Source organism: Sebastes fasciatus, chromosome 4, assembly GCF_043250625.1.
Source record: "Sebastes fasciatus isolate fSebFas1 chromosome 4, fSebFas1.pri, whole genome shotgun sequence".
NCBI lineage: Eukaryota > Metazoa > Chordata > Actinopteri > Perciformes > Sebastidae > Sebastes > Sebastes fasciatus.
Genome location: NC_133798.1, coordinates 17,883,068 through 17,907,506, shown reverse-complemented (window position 1 = coordinate 17,907,506; position 24,439 = coordinate 17,883,068). Strand labels below are relative to the sequence as shown.

General features: G+C 38.7%; 2 protein-coding genes and 1 pseudogene across 3 annotated transcripts; 1 reads left to right on the top strand and 2 right to left on the bottom strand.

Annotated features, from left to right (window-relative positions):
- Nucleotides 1–346: 346 nt before the first annotated feature.
- On the bottom strand, nucleotides 347–10,723 carry LOC141765980 (uncharacterized). Of its 2 annotated transcripts, none has more exons than XM_074632379.1 (19): nucleotides 9,718–10,723; nucleotides 8,417–8,519; nucleotides 7,484–7,598; nucleotides 7,224–7,398; nucleotides 7,016–7,127; nucleotides 6,790–6,896; nucleotides 5,969–6,095; nucleotides 5,738–5,858; nucleotides 5,487–5,572; nucleotides 5,200–5,318; nucleotides 5,058–5,117; nucleotides 4,907–4,970; nucleotides 4,723–4,817; nucleotides 4,501–4,629; nucleotides 3,366–3,480; nucleotides 3,142–3,279; nucleotides 1,779–1,945; nucleotides 1,601–1,683; nucleotides 347–782 (listed from the first exon to the last, which is right to left on the bottom strand). In XM_074632379.1, exons 1-19 carry the CDS (start codon nucleotides 9,793–9,795, stop codon nucleotides 587–589), a joined length of 2,190 nt encoding a protein of 729 aa, XP_074488480.1. In that variant the 5' UTR covers nucleotides 9,796–10,723; the 3' UTR covers nucleotides 347–586. The 2 variants fall into 2 exon arrangements, with proteins under 2 accessions (XP_074488480.1, XP_074488481.1); XM_074632380.1 differs by lacking the exon at nucleotides 9,718–10,723 and adding an exon at nucleotides 9,091–9,706.
- Nucleotides 10,724–10,856: 133 nt separating this feature from the next.
- Nucleotides 10,857–17,603, bottom strand: LOC141765981 (interleukin-17 receptor A). Its single transcript, XM_074632381.1, has 11 exons — nucleotides 16,954–17,603; nucleotides 16,815–16,836; nucleotides 16,124–16,267; nucleotides 15,865–15,983; nucleotides 15,659–15,785; nucleotides 15,354–15,401; nucleotides 14,160–14,317; nucleotides 13,966–14,040; nucleotides 13,799–13,868; nucleotides 12,534–12,638; nucleotides 10,857–12,448 (listed from the first exon to the last, which is right to left on the bottom strand). The coding sequence occupies exons 1-11, from the start codon at nucleotides 17,125–17,127 to the stop codon at nucleotides 11,526–11,528; spliced, it is 1,965 nt and encodes a 654-aa protein (XP_074488482.1). The 5' UTR covers nucleotides 17,128–17,603; the 3' UTR covers nucleotides 10,857–11,525.
- Nucleotides 17,604–19,315: 1,712 nt separating this feature from the next.
- LOC141765983 (troponin I, slow skeletal muscle-like) lies at nucleotides 19,316–24,254 on the top strand (annotated as a pseudogene).
- Nucleotides 24,255–24,439: the final 185 nt, after the last annotated feature.

Below are 24,439 nucleotides of genomic sequence, written 5' to 3'. Positions count from 1 at the left end.
GTAAAGCAGACTGAATTGCCCCTGTGTACGAAATGTGCTATAGAAATAAACTTGCTATTTTACTTTGTAGATTAAGATTAGTTTATAAAATGTGTCAGATTGTTAGTTAAACTACACAACAGTACAATAAGTAGTTAAAATTAGCTCCACCTTGACCAACATGATAATTTTTACTTTTTTACTTGTAATGAAAGTATTTTACTGTAAAAAAAAAAAAAGTACTTGAGTACTTCCTTCACCACTGTTGTTAAATATGTGCCTTTCTTTATTATGAGAAATCAAAACCCCTTGTTGTAATGTTCCATCATTTATTTACAAGGATTTTTAAGCATGAACTCAAGCAAAGTTTAATGAACGGTTGTTAATTTATTTATCAATTAAAACAGAACATTATGAAATATGAAATAAAATCTGGATTTAATGTTTTTTTTTTCTTACATTCATTTACTCAGTCCCTATTTCACATGGTGGTTTCTCAAGAATCCAATCACACATTTTGATGCTAAAAATGATCAAATAAACAAAACGACAGACACAATCTTCACACATTTCTTCAGTAATGCTTTAAAATTATTTGAAAATATTTTTAATCTATCCACATGAAGCTGGGTTTGGGCCAGCTCTGAGACTGGACTCTGATGGGATCCACAGAGTCTGAGGTGAGCGTGTGGGCGATGGGGTGCGGTGACGCCAGGGACAACCGTGCAGCCAGGAGCCCCATCCGAACACAGCTGTCTGTGTCTCGCCGCTGGAGGATCCCCACCATCAAAGCACCTGCGAGACTGCAGACAGAGCGGGATGAGTGTTGTTTTGTTTGAATGTTGTTGAGTCACAATGATTTTATTGAGTGAGAGAAAGTGTGACAAGGACAGGAAGAGGCCAACAAAAAAGAAGTTACTTCAAGTTTATTTTATGAAGTAAACTTAAGTATTCTTTAAGTATATTCCCAAGTATACTTTATGTTATAAGTATACTAATAGCAATGTACTACTAATATACTTGTAAGTGTACTACTTCAATACTTCTCGGGACTAAATTGCCCCACTTTTTAGTTTATAAAAGAATACTTTAAATGTAAGAGTAGTAAACTTTGAGTACACAACTAGTTTACATCCAAGTTGTATTTTGTACTGCAACTATAATATGAACAATACTACAAGTGAACTCATAGGTATACTGTTAGTTTACTAGTTATATACTTGTAGCCCATATTTTAGTTTATGAAAGTACACTTTAAAGTATACTCTCAGTAAACTACTAGTTTAATAGTTTTTACTGCAAGTATACTTGTAAGTTTTCTTAAGTGAACTTATAGTACTTTGCCAAATGTACTTGTACTTTTCAGTATAAGCCAAGTATTATTGGACTTTTCTGTATACTTGCCAAGTACACATAGACTTTTCTGTGTACTTGTTGGTATAAGACAAGTATACTTAAAGTTTTGTTAAGTTTATCTCTGATGAGTACATAAAAAAAACCCTGAAAGTATACTCTCTTATTTTAAGTTTAAAAGAAGTATACTAATAACATACTTGAATAAAGTTATTTTTTGTAAGGGAAGTATAGGGAATAGAAAGTAGGTCAAGTAAATTGTTAGCACCTGTCTCCTGCTCCAGACACATTCACTGTCTCCTCTGCTGTCACAGTCAGTGCTGGATAGTGGACAGCACAAAGCTGCCTCCTCTGCAAACACAGGTGCAGTAAACGTCTTCACTTTCACTGTCATAGTACTCATCATCATCATCATCATTATCAGATTAAATACAAGTTGCTCTTACCCTACTCTGTTTTCTTGGCTGCAGGTTGACCGAGCCTGCATCATGCTCTCCGCACACCAGCACCCCACCAGCCCCCAGAGTCACCACCAGACAGTGGAGATGCTCCAGTAGGGGGCGGGAGAGAGCCACAGCAACACTCAGCACCTCCTCCAGAGAGCTTGGCAGCACTGCCACACCACAAGACAAAACCACATCCTCAATCACCATCACACCATTTTTCACAAGAACTCTAACTGCAACATCTGTAGGCAGGAATGTGTGTTTGAGAGCATGAGGGAGTAAAAAGAGAAGTTGAACCACGAAATGCTCATTAAAGGAACAGTGTGTAGCATTTAGAGGGATCTATTGATATACTATTAATAAGTATGTTTTCTTTAGTGTATAATCACCTGAAAATAAGAATCGTTGTGTTTTCGTTGCCTTAGAAAGAGCAGTTTATTTCTACATATGGAGCGGGTCCTCTTCACGGAGTCCGACATGTTGCTCCGCCATGTTTCTACAGTAACCCAGGACGGACAAACCAAACACTGGCTTTAGAGAGAGGCAAAGTCCCGACCCTTCCGGGATCGTATTTCGGAAAAAATATGTACGGTAGTCAACAGCGATAGACAAATATTTTTTGATCCTGTTTGAATTGCGCCATAAGTCACACACATGATGTTTGTCAATTTAAAACATAATTTTGTAAGTCAAGAAAGTTGTAGTTTGTCATATTTTTGTCGTAGTATCATTTAGTTTTGTGAGAAATGCTCAGTGAACTACATCTCTTGTCTCATACAATAAACGTCACCACCACTAGCTAGTTAGCTAGCTAACTTAGCTATGACCGTGCACAAATGAAACGTTATCTTACCTGATGTGTTTTATCCAGCGACTCCTGGTCTTTTTATCAGCCGAGAAGAGAAAGAACGAGCGAGATCCGTTGTTCATGTGAGTACATCCCAGAACGAAACACACAGGCGTCGTAGCTTCAGAGAGAGAGACGTCACTTACGCAACTTTTGGGGGTGTAGGCTTTCTAATTACGTAATTTCACTTATATTTCAACAGTTTTAAAACAAACTGAGACTTTCTTGACTTGCAAAACTATCTTTTAAACTGACAAACATCATATGTGTGATTCATGGTGCAATTCAAACGGGATAAAAAAAACATTTGTCTCTCGCCGTCGAGTACAGTTCTTATTTTTTTCTGATGTAAGGTCCCATGGTGGTCCACCAGAAAGGGCAGGACTTCGGCTCTCTATAGGACCATTTGCTTTTTCACGTTTTTGCGTCGGCCAGCGTAGTTCTCCTACTCGCTTGGCACTCAACGCTAGATGCGGCCAAATCCTACACACTGCACCATTAAGGAATACAGTTTACCTTCAGGTGTTGGGATACCCAGCATTTTGTTCATGGTGCACAACTCTGCCAGGTTAGGGGATGAATAGGACAGAGACTTCCAGGCGTCTGACAGGAAAGGCTTACAAGCCTTATCCGAATCCGTCGGCTCATACCAAACTGTGACACACATTGATTGTGTTGTGTTAAAATCAATGAAAGCTTCTGATCACAATCATTCATAGTGACCATCTCCCCTTGTTTACCATTGATGTTGTGTTTTTTGGCAATGGAACAAACATAGTTGATGGTGGAGACGGGAATGTTTCCGTCCAGACACACGAGAGTGGCCGACGAAAGCTGCTTCTCAAACTGCGAGACCTAGAAAAAGATATTCAAAGGTGCAACAAGAATGTCAAGTAATGGTCAAATATAGAAAAAATAAAAGATTTCAAACAAACAAGGGCTGAAACTAATAATTCCTCTCATTATCAAATGAACTGTGGCTTAAATGTTTGATTAATCATTTCTGGTCTATAAAATTTCAGAAAACAATACAAAAATGCCAATCCTGCTTTCCCAAAGCCCAAATTGACATCTTCAAATATCTGGTTTTGTCAGACCGGAAGTACAAACCCCAAAGGTATTCAGTTTAGTATCTTTAGAAGTGAAAGAAAAACATCAAATATACACATTTGAGAAGGTGCAACTGGAAAATCTTTGGCATTTTACTTTTTGTTGGACAGTGTTGGAGCTAAAACACTAACAACATGATCCCCATTTGTCTTGAGCCTCAAACGTGATCACAGGGGGTGCTCGATAAAGGCACTGCGTCATTATGTGAGCATGCACACAAATTACTTGCAATGTCTGCATGCGCCAGCTCTTGTCTTTTGAATTTCGTCTAGTACATGCATATGTAGTTTCCTGTCCATTCCAGCTCAATAGGGGATGCCGCCACTAATGAGTGTTAATATATAGGTTAGTTAAATGCAGTGTACATTGAAATAGCTATATCAGAATAAATCACATCCATAAATAGTATCAAGATTTGGGTTTGATGTGATGAAACATTTTTAAGGTACAGTGTGGAGGATTTGGCGGCATCTAGTGGTGTGGTTGCAGATTGCAACCAACTGAGTACCCCTCCGCTTACTCCTCCCTTTCCAAGACTGTGGTAATGTGAGTTGCAGAGTGCAAAACTATGGTAACGCTGTTCCCTTCGCTCAGAGGCCATCCTTACCATAATAACACTACTTTAGACGCAATGGAAGTCAGACGGCCTGAAATGTTACACACCGTTCCTTTAAGGACTATAACTTTAAATTGTGAATATAGTATTGGAACACAAATCCTGGGCTCGTCGTGCTAGAAATGAATGACTTTGTCAGTAACACTTACATACTGCTCTGTGATCTGCTGATGAACGTCCATGTCTCCCAATCCTAGACTCAGATCTCCACTCTCAGTGATAACGGCGCAGTATGTCGCTGTGCTTTGCTCTTCTAGCCTGATCACACCACTTGTGTTCTAAGAGAAATAAGAAAGTCATCATTTACATATTTACTTCTAAAAGGGATTATAATCATGCTTAGTAATAAACAACCGTTTCTGATCACATACCATATGTGTACAGTAGTTAAACACTGCTTCACTGTGTGAATCAGCTCCAGTAGCTGAAATGAACAGAGGTCTACGGCCTAATCGGCTCAGAGAGTCTGGAGGGAAAGTACCAAACAAGTGCGTGTGAGAGAATCAGAAGTACTGATGAAAACATGAGGATGTACATAATCAGATAAAAACCCACCAGCGATGTTCCGTCCTACACCACCGAACGACTGAAAGACGCTTCCTGGGTTCGTCTGTCTAAACTGAAAGAGACAACAAGTTTTCTCAGAAGTAACTTACAGTAATATGACCTTACATGATCTGCAGTAGTGTGGATAAATCATACTTACAATAAGTGTTTTCGTCTTTCCCTTAGCAATAAAATCAACATTTATTCCCCCTATGACAACCTGTAAAAGAACAGCATTGTGGGTACTGTATTGTGCCAATAATCTTTGACTAAACAAGTCCATCATATGTGTTTATACTCACAATATCTGAGTCTGATGAGTGTTTTCCACGATGATGAGTCTTTCTCTCGGTCATTTGTTTTGACAGTGCGCAGGCTATCTGACTGCCGACTTTAGCATTGTTATGAATGAGAGCAATGTCTGAGAACATAACAGGTTCAGGACATTTTAGTTGTAATGTACTGCACTGTAACATTGTCTGGCCTATGAGAAAACAACTTTTTTCAATGTTTTTTGTGCCCTTTCCTTTCCATAGAATTTGATATGATCATGTTCTCTGTTCGATGATTCAGATTCTCAGAAGGATACTGGCCAGAAGGGACTTCCCCTCAGTCAGCTCATTGACCTTTTGAAGAATGAAGGGCGTCACATCTCTTCCTGTTATACCTTTAGCACTGAGTAAATAAAAAAAGGAGAACAGAAAGTGAGATAAACGGTCCTTTTAATTCACTTTGTCATGATCATAAAGATATCCAGACAAAAATGTTCCTCTGATGTAACTGAACTAGTATCTCAAAGTAAAAGTACAACAGATAAGTAGCCACAGAGACTTCCTGTACCTGGCCTCCGTTACTGCAGCCTGTATGGCTTCCTCTATCAGCTGGCCGGCTGCTGCATGCTCCTGTGGGATGGGCACCGCTAACAGGACGCCACTTTGGAGACCCAGTGACAGAGTGCTCGCTGAATGATGCAAAAAAAAAACCAGACTGATCCACATTCATAAATGTTGGTAGATCTTGAATCTTGACCTCTTTGTGTTAAGGGTTAAATATATAAAATTGTTTATATACCAATGAGTTTTGCAGCCTCCTCAGGGTTGCAGGCATGGTACGGAGAAGTGAATCCACTTTGTGGAGAGAAGAAGGCGGGGAAATTCTTCAGCGCTCCATAAGTAGCCACACAGACTCCCTGCGTCTCCTAATAAAAGAGACAACAACAGAAATACATAACAGTCCCCACCGAGTCCCCTTTAAACACAGCTCAGCCCAACATCTCTCTGCTTTATTTAATTAATTAATTTTGTCCTGACAAATAGTATTTATCCACTTTCTTCTCTCTTTCTATTTATTATATTGATTGTTTATTATTATCCATAAAGGACAACCATTCACACCTATATACAGGCAGTTTAGAGTCAACAACTAACCTGCATGTCTTTGGGAGAACCCAGAGAAAACCCACACTACTACGGGAGAACATGCAAACTCCACACAGAAGGGCCCCAAGCCGTGTTTGAACCTACGACCCTCTTGCTGTGAGGTGACAGTGCTAACCATTGCACCACCATGCACAAACATACAATGAAAGGACTTTCTGCACCATGTCCACCCCATATTGCACTTAGGCCTTTATCCTCTGCCTTAAGTCTTTGTGATTTAAAGCTTATCATGTTCTAACAACCATATATGTTAAATCATATTTTATGTTTTGGCTTCACCAATTAAAACAGAAACAAAATAACCTGTGGTATACAAATTTAAACTAAAGTCACTACAAGCCAATGTTATACATAAAGTAAAAGATTGCCAGTGCATATTTGGCTGACTAAAGTACACAACTCTCACAGTATCAGTATCATTATACAGTGACAACGTTATCTTAATATTCTTACAAGAAACTCCAGGGTGCGGCCGATGTCCAGAATAGACTTGACACCAGCAGAGACGACTGCAATGGGAGTCCTGCCGAGCTCTGTCAGATCTGCACTGATGTCCAGACCTGTAGGAATAACCATTTACTCAGTGGTGACTAATGGAGCTTTTTGTATTGTGTTTATTATCGTCTGTATATGTGTCCACTTCTGGTGATTCCTCTTTTTTCACAGTAGGTCTACTTACTGTTCTCTCCGTCTCTGTGAACTCCTCCGATGCCCCCTGTGACAAACACAGGGATGCCAGCTCGATGTGCTGCTATCATCGTGGCTGACACTGTCGTTCCCCCAGAGAGCCCCTGAGAAAATAACACACAGGACAGCAAATATAACACAACCATAGCGACAGACTCAGGTACTCAAAGTGGATGCCACAGAGTGTGTTGTGGTCTCACTTTGCTGATGACGTAGGGCAGATCCCGACGGGACACCTTCAGGGAGCTCTTGCAGCGGGCAAGGTGGTCGAGCTCCTCTGACGACAGACCAACGTGGACTTTACCCTCGATCACTCCGACCGTGGCCGGAGTGGCTCCTTCAGCTCTCACAATGGCCTCCACCTCCTTCGCTGTGCTGCATTAGAACATTGATGGTATATATTAATAATAATTAAAGCAACTTTAAGAGTTTAAGGACACTTTACGGTCAAGCAGGGTACCTGAGGTTGTGTGGATAGGGCATGCCATGTGTGATAATAGTGCTCTCGAGTGCAACCACTGGTTTGTTTTCTGCCAGCGCCTGAGACACAGATGGATGAACTCTGAAGAGGTTGTCTAAGAGAAGAGGTTACATTTACATTCATAAATCATCATTATTATTATTATTCATCTGTTATGAGATGTGCATATTAGGGCTGTCAAAGTTAACGCGATAAATAATGCATGAACACAAATTCGTTTTAACGCCACTAATTTCTTTAAAGCATTAACGCAACTTGCGGTTTTTAGGTTGTACCGGGCTCAGTGTTTAAGCTAGAGTGAAGAGACTGGCATCATATGAATTGGTACCAAAATGAAGGAGGCTAAATAACGCTCCAAAATTACGCTAAAAGTTTGTGAGGAAAAACTGGAATGGCCATTTTCAAAGGTGTCCCTTGACCTCTGACCTCAAGATATGTGAATGTAAATGGGTTCTATAGGTACCCACGAGTCTCCCCTTTACAGACATGCCCACTTTATGATAATCACATGCTGTTTGGGGCAAGTCATGGTCAAGTCAGCACACTGACACACTGACAGCTGTTGTTGCCTGTTGGGCTGCAGTTTACCATGTTATGATTTGAGTATATTTTTTATGCTAAATGCAGTACCTGTGAGGGTTTCTGGACAATATTTGTCATTGTTTTGTGTTGTTAATTGATTTACAATAATAAATATAAATACATTTACATAAAGCAAGTATATTAGCCCACTCCTATGTTGATAAAGGTATTAAATATTTGACAAATCTTCCTTTAAGGTACATTTTGAACGGATAAAAAATGTGTGAATAATTTGCAATTAATTGTGATTAACTATTTTAATCGATTGACAGCCCTAGTGCGTACATTATACTTTTAAATGTTATAGATATAATGAGAGGATGCATTTACCGATTTTGCACAATCTGCTCTGATAAGTTGTGATTCCTCTTCTCAGGATGAGTGCAGAGGCTCTCTTCAGCATCCTCATTCTCTTCAGATTTTGAGGCAAACCCTGAAAACATGAAGATTTAAGCGAGAAAGACAGTGTCAGCTGATGCTTTTCTTCCAATCAACATGTGCCATTCAAGTTTATTTAACTGCTGCAGACTAATATAAGGCTACAGTGTTAGTCCACTGGTAGTAATTTGCATAAATATTAGGACTTGGGATGTCATTTTTTTCACAGTTTTGTAGGTGACTTTGTCTGAAAAGATTAAGAGTGAGACTGGACATCGAGAGAAAAGATAATGTACTTTCTAATTGGTTGATTATGATTTAATACTTTTTTTATATATATAAATTAAAAAAAGCCCCCTACACATCTTATTTCCAACATACATAAAAAAATACAATCCCATCTCTCTCGTCTCATTAATTTACAAAACGCACATCACAATGTCTCAATCACTGTTCTTCAGAATGAATCGCAAACAGGAATGCACTAAAGGATTGATTGTATTCCTAAATTTACTTCCTATAGACTACTTTATTTGACGAAAAACAGTTCATAATATACCGTGTGTCTTTATGAAGACCAAAAGAACTGTAAAAGTAACACACAGTGTCAAACCAATGAACATTACCTCAGCTTCTTGAAGGAAAAATCAAACAGACACCCCAGTTGCATCACACCCTGCAGTGTGTTCTCTGGCACAAGACCAGTTCAGCCATTGTGAGGATTTTCTTTGCTCCAACTAGTTGGGACAAATTCCCAAAACCCTTCCCCCCTTTTTTGGGGCCACTCTCAGAAACCCACAACCAAATTCCAGAGTGGGGGTCAGTATTGCTATCTTCCTACTTCACTGTATTTAAGCACTAAAGATTGTGAGCTGAAATGTATTACATTGTCCGTAATGTATCTGAGACAAAAAGCCAAACATCTCAGTCAACACCTTTTAACTGATTTTTTTTCAGAATTGCAAATTTAACACTCAATGACACAGAGAGGATCAGAGACTCATCAACAAAACACTTTAAATTACAATGAAAACATCTGAAAAGCATAAATCTAAAGGACTTATCAACATTTACTCATTTCTGCTCACATGCTCTATGCAGGAGGAAGACCTTTAACCTGTGCTACAAATACTGACTATTCAATCAAAATGTCCATGCTTTACAATATGCAAAGGTACATAGTACATTACATTCAATCATTTCATGATAATAATATTAAAAACAGTTTCCCACAAACAGGTTGTTGTGCTTACCTTCTCCAGAGCATGAAAATAGCAGAAACTTTGCCCTGAAGGCTGAACTTTGACTCTGTTTACACAGCCCAAAAGCATCAAGCACAGATCTGAACCGGTTATTCTCTTAGTGGAGTCTGGGGACCGCCAGGGGCCGTGACACACAGCAATAAGTGAATTATTTTAAAGTTGAAGCATATACTGAAAGTCAGCTTTAGACTGGTAAGTTTAAATGTCTGGATTTATTAGGACAATGACAGTCTTTTGCTACTGTTCAAAGCTTTTAAGAGCAATTACTTGACCTGTGGGCTATAAATGCTGCCAAGTTGAGTCCAAATGCAATTTGAATAAAATCACCCTCTGTTTAAGTGGTATTAACATTCAATAGCATTCCCCGCTGTGAGACTAATAAAGGATCATCTCATCTAATTTTGTTTTGATTAAAATTGAAATGTGTTTCTGTTTATCACTTTGAAACAGGTCTGAAGTATTTATGTTGAAAAGTTTTATAATACAAATAGTTACAATGGTATCTAAGAGTGCAAATGTTAGTTAGCATGTGCTTATTCGCTGTTACGATTATGAGGGGGTCCTTGGAAATGTTCTCCCCCGTAAGAGGTCCCTGGACTCCTAAGTGAAGAGAAGAAGAAGTGAAAGCAAGAGATATTTAACATAAATGCAACATGCAAAACAATACTGCAGAACGGATATGAAGACAAGCAGAGACATGGTAAAATAAAGAAAACAAATCACTGAAGAAATGATGAAGGTGTACAAAACAATCCATCAAATCCATCCAAAAATGATCCATTGGCCACATATCAGTGCTTGCTCTAGTATGAGTTTAATTTGTTTGTATGTACTGGTGATTTCTCTCAGCAGATTTCTGTTGCTCCGCTGGTACCAGTACCTTAATGCTGCAGTTGCATGACATGATCATCGCATGTGTCTTGGATATATTTATATTTATACGTATATCTTGGTAATATATCGCACTCCAAATGTATTTTTCGACACATTTAATTACATATTGGACCTACATGACATACATTTCCACAGTTTGTACATAAATGTATAGTTGCTTAATAGAAAAAATGTTTTATGTAGCTGTTGAGACAAATCAAATTGTACATAAATGTAATATTGCATATACGCTACAATAAAACCAATTGAAAATATGAAATCTGTTGCCTACAGATTAAATTGGATAATGAGAAGGAATACCAAGGGCATTTATAGCGCTGTTTTCTCAGCATTAAACCTGTAGTAGGCAGAACGTTTTTGGCATCATTGGGCAAACATTGCATAATAATCTTTCAGCATATTCATTCAAGTGCTCTGAGAGATAACTAGACTTCTGCACCACCTCATGGCTCTGTTTTCAGGCTTTAAAAAAATCAGAAAGAGAGCGTTTCTATTGGCTGTACTCCGGCTGGTGGGCGGTGCTTAGTATCACTTCAACATGGCTGCCGGGTCACAAACTTCCTCATTTTACAGCTAAACAGTACACTACAAGATGTTTCTGAAAAAATTTGAGGTGAGAAATAGGCATTACAGTAACAGAATATTGATTCATATTTGATCAGCGTTGCCTAGTTTGACCGTTTGATCTGAGTTTGCGAGTGATTGACAGCTGCTCAGAGACGGTTGTTTAGGGGTACGCACCTAGACTCACCAGCAAGCGGTGATACGCAGTAAGAAGTAAGGGCACTCATGTGGACAAACATCAGAGGTACTCAGAGGGTCAGAACTCAGTACCACTGAGTTCCTCTGATCCATCCATTCCAGCAGAGCAGATCTTCATTGATGTCTCAAAAGACTAAATTACATCAAACTGGCTGCATGTTCTCAGCAATAAGAGGGTTGAACTCAACTGAGGTGCACATTTGAAACTCTTCAGTCACATAAAGTCCTGTTTTGTCTCCAGTGAAATCACTTCCTTGTGTCTTTACATGACGGGTGACTAGGGTTGAGTTGGGTAGACAATATGTAATGAGATTTGTGGTTGTTTTTGCATCGTCACAGATCTCAGCTGAGGTCTTTGAGCTTTCCAGTAACTCATCTTCAAACCACTGTGGATGCTCCAGCTGGTACGCATGAAAAGCCTCTATGGCGTCCCGCAGGGCTCTACCGGAGGGACAGAGATAGTACTCGTCCTCTGAAAGCCCTTCAACCCGATTCACTCTGCCGGGCTCGTGCTTCTCAGTGTCCAGAATTCTGAAGAAGAGCTCCTCAAACTGTTTCATCAGCTTGTATCGCACTGTAATGTTGAAAGGTGAAGGAACATCTTCTTCAGAACAAACATCATCAAAGTAAGCCACGATGTATTTTTCAAACGACGCGGATCTGATGAAATGGGGGACCATGAGGCTGAGGGCTGGACAGAGCGTGTCGCCTACAGGTGAGCGGGCGTCCTCTCTCAGGAGAACTTGTCTGTCGCCACACATGGATCTCCATTTGGCTTGTACTCCTCGTGAGCACAGGATCAGTATCTTATCTGAAGAGCTTTCTATTTGTTCTCTGTGCCAGTCCAACCACTGGATGCTTCCCAACACTCCCAGTCTGGTAGAGTCCAGCAGATCCAGGACCACCTCAGTACCACATTTGGTCGCCAGGAAGGCACAAAGCTTGAGGACGATGTTTTTGTATAAAGGATGGTCGAGGGAGTAGATGATGAGGACTCTTCTTCTCTCTGGCACTTGAAAACCTCCTGGTTGTTGTTTGGCAGCAGATGAGGACGCGTTCACAGGATCTGAGAGAAGGTTAAAGTCTGTTGATTAATTATCAATTCAAGCTGCGTTTCCTATTAAATACGGTGCATTTATAAGAAGGCAAACCTTTCTGACAGGCTCTCCGCAGTAAATAAGCAAGACAACCACCAATGACAAGCAGCCACAGCAGCCCCGCAGTTGCCTTCATAATTATAGTCCGTGGTGGATAATCTAGAAAAAACAAATATATATGATTAGCTTAATAACTTTACAAATACAGAAAGTAACTTCAAATATTATTATGCCAGTGATTCCCAACTTGGGGGTCGGGACTCCTCAAGAAAGTATATCTGAGGAGTGAGAAGTTATTTTTATATAACGGTCACTATATCCTGATAGTAGTTCATGAGACAGATAATCATGTTCCTCTGTGTCCTCCTGTGCCCCTGATGGCATTTGCAAGATTTCACCGCGCCTGAACTAAAACAGCCAGTCAGAGCCGAGCTGTCTCTAAAGCAGCTGTCAATCACTTTTCTGAAACTTGCGAATTCTGATCAAACAGTCAAACTAGGCAGCGCTGATCAAATATGAATCAATATTCTGTTACGTTAATGCCTATTACTCGCCTCAAATGTTTTCAGAAACATCTTGTAGTGTACTGTTTAGCGGTAAAATGACAAGCCGGAGCAAACTTACTCATTTACCGCTAAACAGTACACTACAAGATGTTTCTGAAAACATTTGAGGTGAGAAATAGGCATCACAGTAACAGAATATTAATTAATATTTGATCAGCGCTGCCTAGTTTGACTGTTGATCAGAGTTCACGAGTTTTGCGAGCAATGATTGACAGCTGCTGTAGAGACTCCTCGGCTTTGATTGGTTGTTTTTGTTCGGGTAATCTTGCAAATGCCAATAGGAGTACAGGAGGACACAGAGGAACTTGATTTTTTTCAGATAACCCATCTCATGAACTACTACCAAGATAAAGTGACAGTTTTATAAAATTTACTTTTTATCATATTTGCTCAAAGTTACCGACTGCAGCTTTAAAGGGATAGGAAATAATAAAAAATAACCTCCTGCAACATAAATTTGCATTCATTTTTTGTATTTTTTCTGATCTTTGCTTCTTTGTGAATTATGGAATTTTATATATATATATAATTTACCTCTTTGGGTCTCAAATATTTATTCAAATCAGACAATTTGAGAAGTTTAGAGGTCAAAACTGAAAGACTTCTGACACCTGCAACAAGGAGCTGCAAGTGAACAATGCTTTGTTTTAAGGGGCCACAATACAAAAAGGTTGGGAACCACTGATTTATGCTCTGCACTATATGGTCGTTGAAAATATATCATACAGTATACATGTCAAAAATTGTACTTACACGGGCATAATTCGATTATTTTCTCGAGGCGCAAACAGTCATTCTTGCATCCAACAAAAAACGGCTGAATCTTAAAAACAAGCAGAGTAAATTGAGCTTTTAATGTTACATCTCTACACGTAAGATCATTTTATAAACTGTCAACTGTAAATTAAAATGAAACTCACCATTAACAACATTTCACATTGTGAAAGCTGCGACCAATCAAACTCAAATAACACATTCAGGGATGTTCTGTTTTCCTAAGGAAGAAGGAAATGACAATGATATCATGTGTGGTAAACAAGCAGTAAATTATATGATGTTAGTCTCACAACACCTTCATCATTGATAATATAAGTGAGGAATTCAGTGTAATTACCTTTGAGACATTCTTTGAGCGATGGAAACCATGACTCTGGATGGAGACTTGGTATCTCTCTGAATACTGAGCTGCCTCAAAACCCACAACGATGGAAAACTTTTTACATTCCTTATGAAGAGACACAGCACGGGTCACTTTAGGATCCCATAGACTCCCTGAAATAACAAAACATGCAGAGCACAATGCTTAAATAGTCCTGGATCTCTTACAGTGGTCCATTAAAACCTGTCAGATGTAAATTAGGGCTGTCACGATATCAGATATTTACTACACCATTATCGTGGTCAAAAGAATTCACAATAACGATATAATCGCGATATTTATAGAAAATTTAAAATAAAAAAAATAATAACGCTATCAGTCAAATTCATCTTAAAGTTTGTTTATTGTGTCTTTTGTCTATTTTTAGACAAATTAATTACACTCAAAATACGAGTGTAGGGTGGTGGAGAGTCTGTAACCATAGCTGTACAAAAAGCGAGAATGGAAAGAAACTGAAATGACTTGAACCTGCTGGATCATTTACACAATATTATCATCTGTGTGTGTTTTTGTATTATTGGGCAAAAATTCCAGATTAACCTTTCAGCATATTGTGATTGTAGTGGTACCCCAGGGCAGGCAGATTCCTGGAAAAGCAAAAATAAAAAAAATGGCAGAATTTGAAAATACAGCCCTCAACCTGCAGCTCTCCTCTCTCTGTCATAAGCCCCTCCCACCAGACGAGCATGGGCACATGCACATGCTCCATACAGTAAGCTAACCTGTACGAGTGCAAGTCATTCATTTCAAACACCATACTGATTGTTACCATCGGAAGAAGGCTAAACTATTAGAGAGATGGAAAGGAAATGATGCTTTCCCTGAGCTACTGCCGTAGCCGGGAGCAAAAAGCTAAACTATTAGCAGGTTGCTTTGCAGTGCAGCGGTTGCCAATGCTAGAATAGCAACTTTTCCTGCAGGATATTCCGCCGTTGAATCAGGCTTTCACCGACGGGACATGCACATGCATATGCATTGCTAGAACAGCCAATAAGAACGCTTTCTCTGAAATGACCTGTGATTGGCTAAAGTCTCCTGTCACTGGCTAGATTTTTTAACATGTCATCAATCAAATTATAATTTTTTTTTATTGTTATTGTCAATACCGGTATATCGTGACACCCCTAATGTAATTAATGTAAAACTTACCATTTTCCAGACACATTTGGGCCTTTTGGATTTTCCTGTCATCACATCCTGGCCATGACAGTAAATATTACAGAGAATTAGAGCATATTAAACTTTGTTTTGTGTTTATTTTGACACTTGAAGAAGCTCTTCAGATGCAAAAAGTTATATATATAAGTTAGATATTTTCTCTCATAAGTACACAATGTAATTACACACCAACACAGAATCAATAGAACGTATAACCTTGTTTGTACAGCAAACTTATATAACTTATAATAAATGTCTCCCTGCCTTTTCGTGCAGATTTCAAGGCGGTAACTCACCTGGGATGGTAATTCGCTTTGTAATTCTGTAGTCTCTTCCTCCGATCTCAGGTTCTGGAAGATTAAAAACGGACACCGTATATGTATGCCCAGGCTCCACCACGACTCCATCCAACGAAAAAGTCCACTAATAAAGAAAAACAAATGTGTAACAGCTATACTGCCTGTCACTGTTGTAGCAAAAGTTGAAGATTTTACAAATTTACCTGTTGATATTTTGGATTACGCTGTTCGCTGAGGTTGTAAGAAAACTGCACACACAAAGTTTGATTTGTACTTTCATCCTGAATATTTATCTCTGATCCACGAAGGGTTGTTGTACTTCCTGTCAATAGAAGACAATGTATATTTTATATGAATGTTATCTCTCTATTAACCTTTGGTGAAAGACTGGTTGGTTTACAACTTGTATTTGATGCACTTTAAAATGTGAACTACGATAAACTCTACTGTACTTTTACTTACCATCTGGCTTTATCTTCCATGTCACATTCACAACAGAAACAGGCCCATGTTTGTCCGTCCAGACTCCCACCTTCTCATGATCCCACTCTGGGCCGAGAGGAGCACGTTGTCTGACTTCAACCATGCGTTTGTCTGAGCAGTTATCTGACATTTACAGAACGGTGTTATAATCAATGTATGTGTAGTTAAGTATGTGGGCAGATGGACTGCATAAATGCCAAATTAAAATGACATTTCCTGCACAAATTATTCCACCATGCTAAGAATAACACCAAATCTATGCTTAAGTTTTGGAATTAAAAGAGTCAAATGAAAAGGTATTGACTATTTGCACAACATATTGTCACCTTCAACATATTGGTTGAGGTCTTCTCTATATATAAGTATTTGAACTTTATTCTACTGATTTGACAAATAAGATATTACTAGGGCTGCCCCCTCTTAGTTGACTATAGTCATTTAGTCTTAGTCGCCTAATATTTCTTTCGTCGATTAGTCATTTTTATGTTTTTTCATGCTGAGTGTCTTATTTCCAAGAAACTTATGAGCACATCTCCGGTAAACACAAGATTTAAAGTGGTGCTTGAGAAACTCAGTTTTACAGATCTGTCAATTAAATCAACTAATCAATTGTCGACAGAGTGATAGTCAACTAAGAATTTCCTTGGTCGAGGACAGCTCTAATACTTACTAATTTTGCAGTGTTCAAGACCCTGGAAAAAAAACAAAAACAAGATAAGAGTGATTTAATGAATCGAGGACTGTAAATTCCTCTCAGTTTACTTTTATAAGATTGCTTGTGTTTATTTTTTAATAGATTGAATTCTCACCTCTTGCTTGCAGTTTGGACGCTTGTCCAGAATCCTAAGAGAAGACGACACCGTGAGTCCAGCTGCCAAACACAAACAGAAAAAAGGAACGTGGATCATTCTGGTGGAGCTCCACAACACATGTGGAAAAGCTTTAAAAACTACTGAGCAAACAAGAACAATAATCAACTCCATTTAGAAAGACAGTTCAGTGGTTTGCTTGAACAAACACAGAGAAGGCTCACTGTGAGCTGATCTCAACCAGTGTGTCGTGTTTATCAGGCGCTGACATCTGAATACACAGGAAGGACGCTCTTATCAAATGTGGTTTGTGGTTTCCATGTCCTGAAAACATTGTTTTCTTAATCTGCAATTTTCTACAGAATTACGTGAGAAATAGAAGTTTGTTTTCCTTATTGCAGTGTGTATGTACACTGTAGATTGATGCCAATTGCAAACCAATATTTCAAACCTTGAAATAGTCACTAGGTGGCAGCAGTGACCAAATTTACAAAGTTAAAAAGTTAAAGTTCCTGTTTAAAGAGTTTAAATTGCATTTTGGTGACTGGAAACAGTTTTACAGTCAACTGCTGTCCAGTAATTTTGTCACATTATAAATAGAAAGTTGTTGTACAAAAAAAAACACATGCTTAAACTACTACTACATTTCTGGCTTTATTAGAGAGCAAACAGTAGAGAGTTAAAGCCTCTGTAAAAGGTCTAATCAGCCAGTTTCACTGAAAACACCTGGGTGGGTGTTCACAGGCTTTAACAGGAAATGATGGGAGAGAGAGAGAGAGACATGCAACAAAGGTCTTCAACCTCTAGAGGCCACCAGGGCACCTCTTAAACCACCTTTTAACATCCAGCCTGACCTCACATGAATAAATATATATTATAGATACCAGAACATCTCGGTCCAGAGGATCAACAGATGAAGGCCCAGGATTATGACCACCGAACCTTCAGCTATTCACTGCTGTTGCTGTTGTTATGTGTTAATTCCTGTTGCTTTGTCTCGGTGTTACTACGTCGAACCAGAATAGACTGCAGAGGTCCACTCTGTCTGTGTGAGTGGTGTCACGCCATGGTGGTACCTTGATCCAAATATAACGAGACTCTTTTATTCAGTACAGCTACCGTTGGGTGTGATATGATAAGCTCAGGATTTAGTATTTATGTGATCAGATATAAGAATATTTTTTGTGACAATTATAACTCATCTTTTAAAACTCCTCCCTTGAAGCATCCAAAACTGGTATATAGCGTTATTAAATGCTTGAAATATGTATGAGTCAGCCTGTAATGTTTTTTTTTTTTACTATTTTTCCTTTCATTTATGTTGAACAGAAATAGGGTACAGCATTGATGTTGTTTTTTCTGCTTTTTCCCGTCTGTGGTATTTGTTTAATTTAATGTAAGGAGATTGCAAATGAAAATGAGCCTTTTGGACAGATACTGATGTTAATGAATGTGTGTTGTCTCAAATGAATAAATGATTAAAGTAAAATAAAGTATTTGTTTTTCATCAACATAATATCACATTTGCATAAGAAAATAAAAAAAATCGTCATGGGTTTTAACCCGCCTGCAAATGATTTGTACATGAGTATAAACGGTTAATAAATGCTTTATAACAACACTATAAGCACTTGTTCATGTGTGTAATCATATTTTATGTTATATCGAACTTATCAAGCTTTTGTTAACTATTTATACTCCAGCTATAGATGCTTCATAGGAGGAGTTATAATGGTTGACACATACATTAAAAAATTTAAAACCTTTTGCATTTGCTTAGAACCACATTGTAGTGTGTTAGAATATAATGTGCTTATAAATGATAATTAGGTGGAGTAAAATAGTTTTACCAGATTTTCAATGCGGGATGGCATTAAAGCTCTAGAAGTAAAACATCTTTACTGTTCCAATACTTTGTTTTTTGACTAAATTCCTGCAAAACTAAGGACATTCCCATTCATCTGTGTTTTGTATTTAGTGCTAATTAGGTAACATTAGCATGCTAACACAGTAAACTAAGATAGTGAACATGGTAAACATTATACCTAGTTAACATCAGCTTGTTAGCATGTAGATTTTAGCATTTAGCTCAAAGCCTCACATGATAAACATGTCTGTAGTCTTCTAGTTGTAGACAATAAAACAGCAAATAAAGCTTTGAGTTCAACCTAATAAACTTCAACCTATCACCTTTAAAACAATTGGTCTTTGCTTTTTGTATTTGGGTCATGGGGTGTACTGGCAGAGGCCAACATCAAACACGCTCAGGGCGCCTGATATCGGCAGAGAGCATAAGTCAGCTGTCAGTTAGGTGAGAGAGGTGAGGTGTGCACTTGTGCAATGCAATCACATGAGATAAATGGGTCACGGGTTGAGGGCAAATCATGCCCTGTGTTGCAGAAATTGTCAGGTGGACAGGGGGTCTATTTTAGCGAGCCATTCACACGAGACTTTGAATACATAACTCTTTCACAAATAATCATGAAGTGCTTCTTCTTTTCCTGACTCACTACAGTCGCTGCCTTCTCTGATTCTCACCTTCAAGGTAAGTTTTATATCAAGTAATCAACCTATGCTATTTATCACCAGAAAGTAAAAGTCAATCAGATTTATTACAGACATTAAAGGGGGCTCTTTAACCTGACGTTGCAGGATTAACTTCTTGTCCTGCTGTGACAGCAACCCAGCTATCTTTGTCTCTACAGTCGTGTTTGTTTGTGTAAAGTCAAGTCTAGCTTTAATAATGAAGACTGCATGTCAGCATGCCCCTGACACATTTACCTTGGCTGGTATTTATGTGAGGAAATCCCTGCTATGTTTCCACTTTAGTCAAGGTCTTAAAGTAACTTTTCGGACGTGGCTTTCCCGCTTTAACTTCTTCGACACCTCAAGCTTCTCTTGATCCTCTAAGTGAAGACATGTAACCTGAGGCTTGAATTGCCAGAGTATTGTCGGCTGGTAACAGAACGCTTGACCCGTCGTCGTGGCCGAAAAGCTGGTTTGATAAGTGATGATGGCTCGCTCGTATGAACTGGCAGCCTCCGGGGTGGAGGGGCAATGCTGCAGGCTTCTTGAAATTGTCTGCTGCTTGGCTTGTCTACCTTGGCTGTCAGACTGGCTTAATCTAAATTGGATATATAACTGTATTGTGTCAGAGGCACTGACATGCTTTTTTTGTTAATATATAATGCTGTCGTTAAATTCTTTAAAAATTGGAAGTATTGTAGTTGTAAAGCTAATGACACAAAGCTCATTTTCACTTTATCTGGAATCTGGAATTTTATGCTTGGACGATAGATATATGCAATTAACAACGTAAATAAAATAAAATAGAAAATGAGCCGCGCTGTGGATCCTAAATGATTGGGATTGAGAACTGTTTAATTTACTCTCACAGTTTCCACAGGTTTGGCGTCGTTTGTCTCTTGGCTGCCAAACCTTTCTCTGGCACCATCGAGGCCACAGCAGCTGCTGGGACACAGCAAAGCATGGTGTCAATGTAGCTAAATATAGCAGTTCAACAGGCTCCTTATCACAATAGGAAGGATTATCTGGTCCTGGTGGAATATAAAAAATGTATCTGAAAGATCATGAGGACAATTATAGGCTACTACTTAAATCTATGAAACGGTGAAGTAGTTTGATTAGTCAATAACATCAACAGCAGAAAACACCATTGAGACTTCGATAAATACTCATTATGATCATCTATACTACTGGAGGTCTAGTTTGTAAAACTATGTGGAGAAGTGTTAAAAATACATGCAATGCATCTTAAAAAGAGTAAATAAATATATTTGTTTCTGCTCCAAAGATACTGTAAACTGCAGACATGTCTGAGGGGTGAGTATTAACCTCTAAAGGAAGCCACAATTATGTACACTATTTCTATAACAAATAATAACATATCTTGATATCTTTTGTCTTCTTTTCCTGTCACGTGTTGATGAAGACCGGTGAGTCAAAATTATTTCTTTCACAATCATTAATTAAAGGGGACCTTTTATGTTTTTGTGCGTTTTCCCTTTCCTTTAGTGTGTTATATAGCTTTTTTTTGCATGTGAAAGATCTGCAAAGTTACAAAGCCCAAAGGGAGTTACTCTCCCCGACAGAAACACTGCTCCTGGACTGCCTGAAATGCCTTCATTGAAGTCCCGCCTTTTCTTCTGTAACGTGGTGATGTCACCAAGTAGAACATTTGCATAATACCTGCCTAGCGGCTAGTTTGGCACGCCCTCAAACAAAACTAGTCAGAGTGGAGCTGGAGCGGAATCCGAAGAGTTCGGTTCAGTTGACCAATCACAACAGAGTGGGCCAACTGACCAATCAGAGCAGACTGGGCTTTTCCTTTTTTGAACATTAAAGCATGTAAACATGTGTTCTAGTAGAAACCCAAAATACAAGCATGCACCTGAAAATAAGCATAATATGTCCTCTTTAAACATCAATATTGTTTGAGAATCGTGCATTTTATGCTTAAAAACACATTTGAAAACCTATATTATTTGAATGTATAAAGTATCTTATCTTTCTTACAGAGGAAGCCAAAATATTCAGCAACACGCCGACTGCTTTTGAAGGTAGGTCTTGTAGAAGGCGACATGTGAACTGTATTTAACAGTATGCCTCAAGACCACTTTAGTTTTCCTCCAGGCTTATTAACGCCTAACTATCTTATAGGGCTGTGTGTTGGTAAGTATCTGATGATACGATATGTATCATGATACAGTTGTTAGGATTCAATATATTGTGATACTGTATATAAGCAAAGCGATATTATTGTGATTTTCTAAATCTAGTTTTAGGACAAATGTCATAGTCCGGCTGTTCTCATACACCGTTCATAGCTATATGTACTTCTGAAAAGTAATGCACTGTAATTCGTATATATCCCACAAAATCAGTTCGTATTTAATCTACGTAATCGTGAACCAGGAAGTATAAAGAACAACAAACGCTGTGTAGGGAGGGTTGTCAGTGGTGGATTGGTGGGTGAATAAGACATTGGGGCATTCGCTCAGGAGATCGGTGTTTGTATCCCGTGTGAAACAAGAAGTCAGCGTTGATCTATTTGTTACTTAACTTCCGTACTTAAGTAACGCCACTTCAGTAGTTATTTGAACCCAAACCCATCTTTTCCTAAACCTAACCAAGTTGTTTCCTGAGAAGACAGAAGTTTATTTTGAAAAGACTGTGCATGTAAGCGGAAATTGGCACGTGTTGCTGGACATTTGTAGGAAAACGCACGAAAAGTGAGGAATTACTTTTTTCAAGATATCTTACGAACTGTTGTATGAGGATACGTTACAATAGTATAAAGAACGCCACCATATGCACAAAACATATGCAATCAGAACAGTGGGATTTGCATTTGTATTTATCACAGTCCCTGTAACATCCAACATCATAGCACTACTTTTTAGAACAATCTGAGCCACAAATCTTTGCATGTAAACTAATTAAAAACTAAAGTGTTTTTGAGGATCGACATGGTATCACAAAACATAATATCGCGATACTCAAGTGTATCGATATTTTCTTACTCCCCTACTATCTTACAGTCCAAACTGCTGAAGAAAGCAGCTGCTCTGCTGGTGGTTGAAATTGAAGAGAAGCGACATGAGAAGGAAAGAGTTGTAAATGAGAGTTCCCCTCCACTGATGCTGTCAGGCCTGTCAGTCCAGGAGCTCCAGGTACTACTGACACCACAAATCATGCTGATTCAGAACTCATTATTATACATCATCTTGACAGTTTTCTTTTTCTTTACAGGATCTTTGCAAAGAACTACATCGTAAGATTGACGTTGTAGATGAAGTTCGTTATGATATAGAGGTTAAGGTGGTCAAAAATGACACAGAGGTACAGTGACACCAAATCAGAAGGTCACAAATAACAGTTCATATATTTACTGACCTATAAGGATTTTGAAGTGTGTGGTTGTTGCACAGATCCAAACGCTGACTCAGAAGATCATCGGGCTGAAGGGGGCAAAGAGGCCCAACCTGAAGAGGGTGAAGAAAACTACAGATGACATGGTGGGTTCATGCACCGACACCTCCAAACTCATGAAGGCTGATTTCAAGAAAAACCTGAAGACGGTGAAGAAGGAGGAAGAAAAGGTAAAGCTGGTGGCTGTAACAATCGTCCACAAAAATAAGAAACTGAATTTAAAAAGTAGATTACAATTTATCTCTTATCTTTGCAGAGGGAAGAGGTGACCGACTGGCGTAAGAACGTGGAGGCCATGTCGGGTATGGAGGGCAGGAAGAAGCTGTTTAATGCAGGACAATAAGAAGGTGCTATTCTAGTAACACATCATCTTATTCTTTCCTAAAGTAAACCTTACGCTTGCAATGTTCAAGTTTTATTTATATGAAATCCCTTTGTTTGTCTTTATTTCAGATTCGTTGTCCAAATGGAAGAAGTCTCCACTATAGGATGAAATAAAACTGTTTTTTGTAAAGAATATCAACCACAGTTACTTGTAAAAGATGAAATAAAAGCACTACTTAGATTATACAGTATTAAAAAAGTTTTAAAGGAACAGTGTGTAACATTTCGAGGGATCTATTAGCAGAAATGGAATATCATTTTCATAACTATGTTTTCATTAGTGTATAATCACCTGAAACTAAGAAGCGTTGTGTTTTTGTTAGCTTAGAATGAGCTCTTTGTATCTACATAGGGAGCGGGTCCTCGTCACGGAGTCCACCATGTTGCTCCGCCATGTTTCTACAGTAGCCCAGAATGGACAAACCAAACACTGGCTCTAGAGAGAAACTTTCACGGTTTTACGTTAACTGAAGGCCACCATAGTTCTCCGACACGCTTGTGAAACTGCGGTAACGTGAGCCGTCTGACGTCTGATGCTCCTAAAGTAGTGTTATTATAGTGAGCGAGGCAAACGGCGTTACCATGGCTTTGCACTCGGCAGCTCGCGTTATCGCACTCTTGGAAAGGGAGGAGTGAGCGGAGGGGTACTCAGTTGGTTGCAATCTGCAAACATCACTAGATGTCACAAAATCCTACACACTGTACCTTTAATATTGATTTAATGTAAACATGTATGTAAAGAAATACCACTGTATGACATGGATGTAATCATATTAAATAGTATAGTATACACAGAACCCTTTGCATATTGAAATTGTGCTAAAGAAAAGGCTGATATATAAAAAAGACAAACTCATAAAGCTGGTAGCTTTATGAGTTTGTCTTTTCAAGTGCAGTATTTGTATTATGGCGCTGTCTCACCAGTCTGTAATACATGTGATGCTGATTAAACAACCATAACGACATTACTGTTTGGCCTCTTTGGTTTGTTTTAATTTCCATATTTAATCTTTTATTATCTATCCAATAACAGAGATACTCATGATGACGTATTCATAGTTTTTTAATCACTAGCTGTCCTAACATCCTCTGCTCTTGGTGTTATTGAGCAATAGGAGTACAGTGGTCGTTAACCTGGTGTTGGGGGATG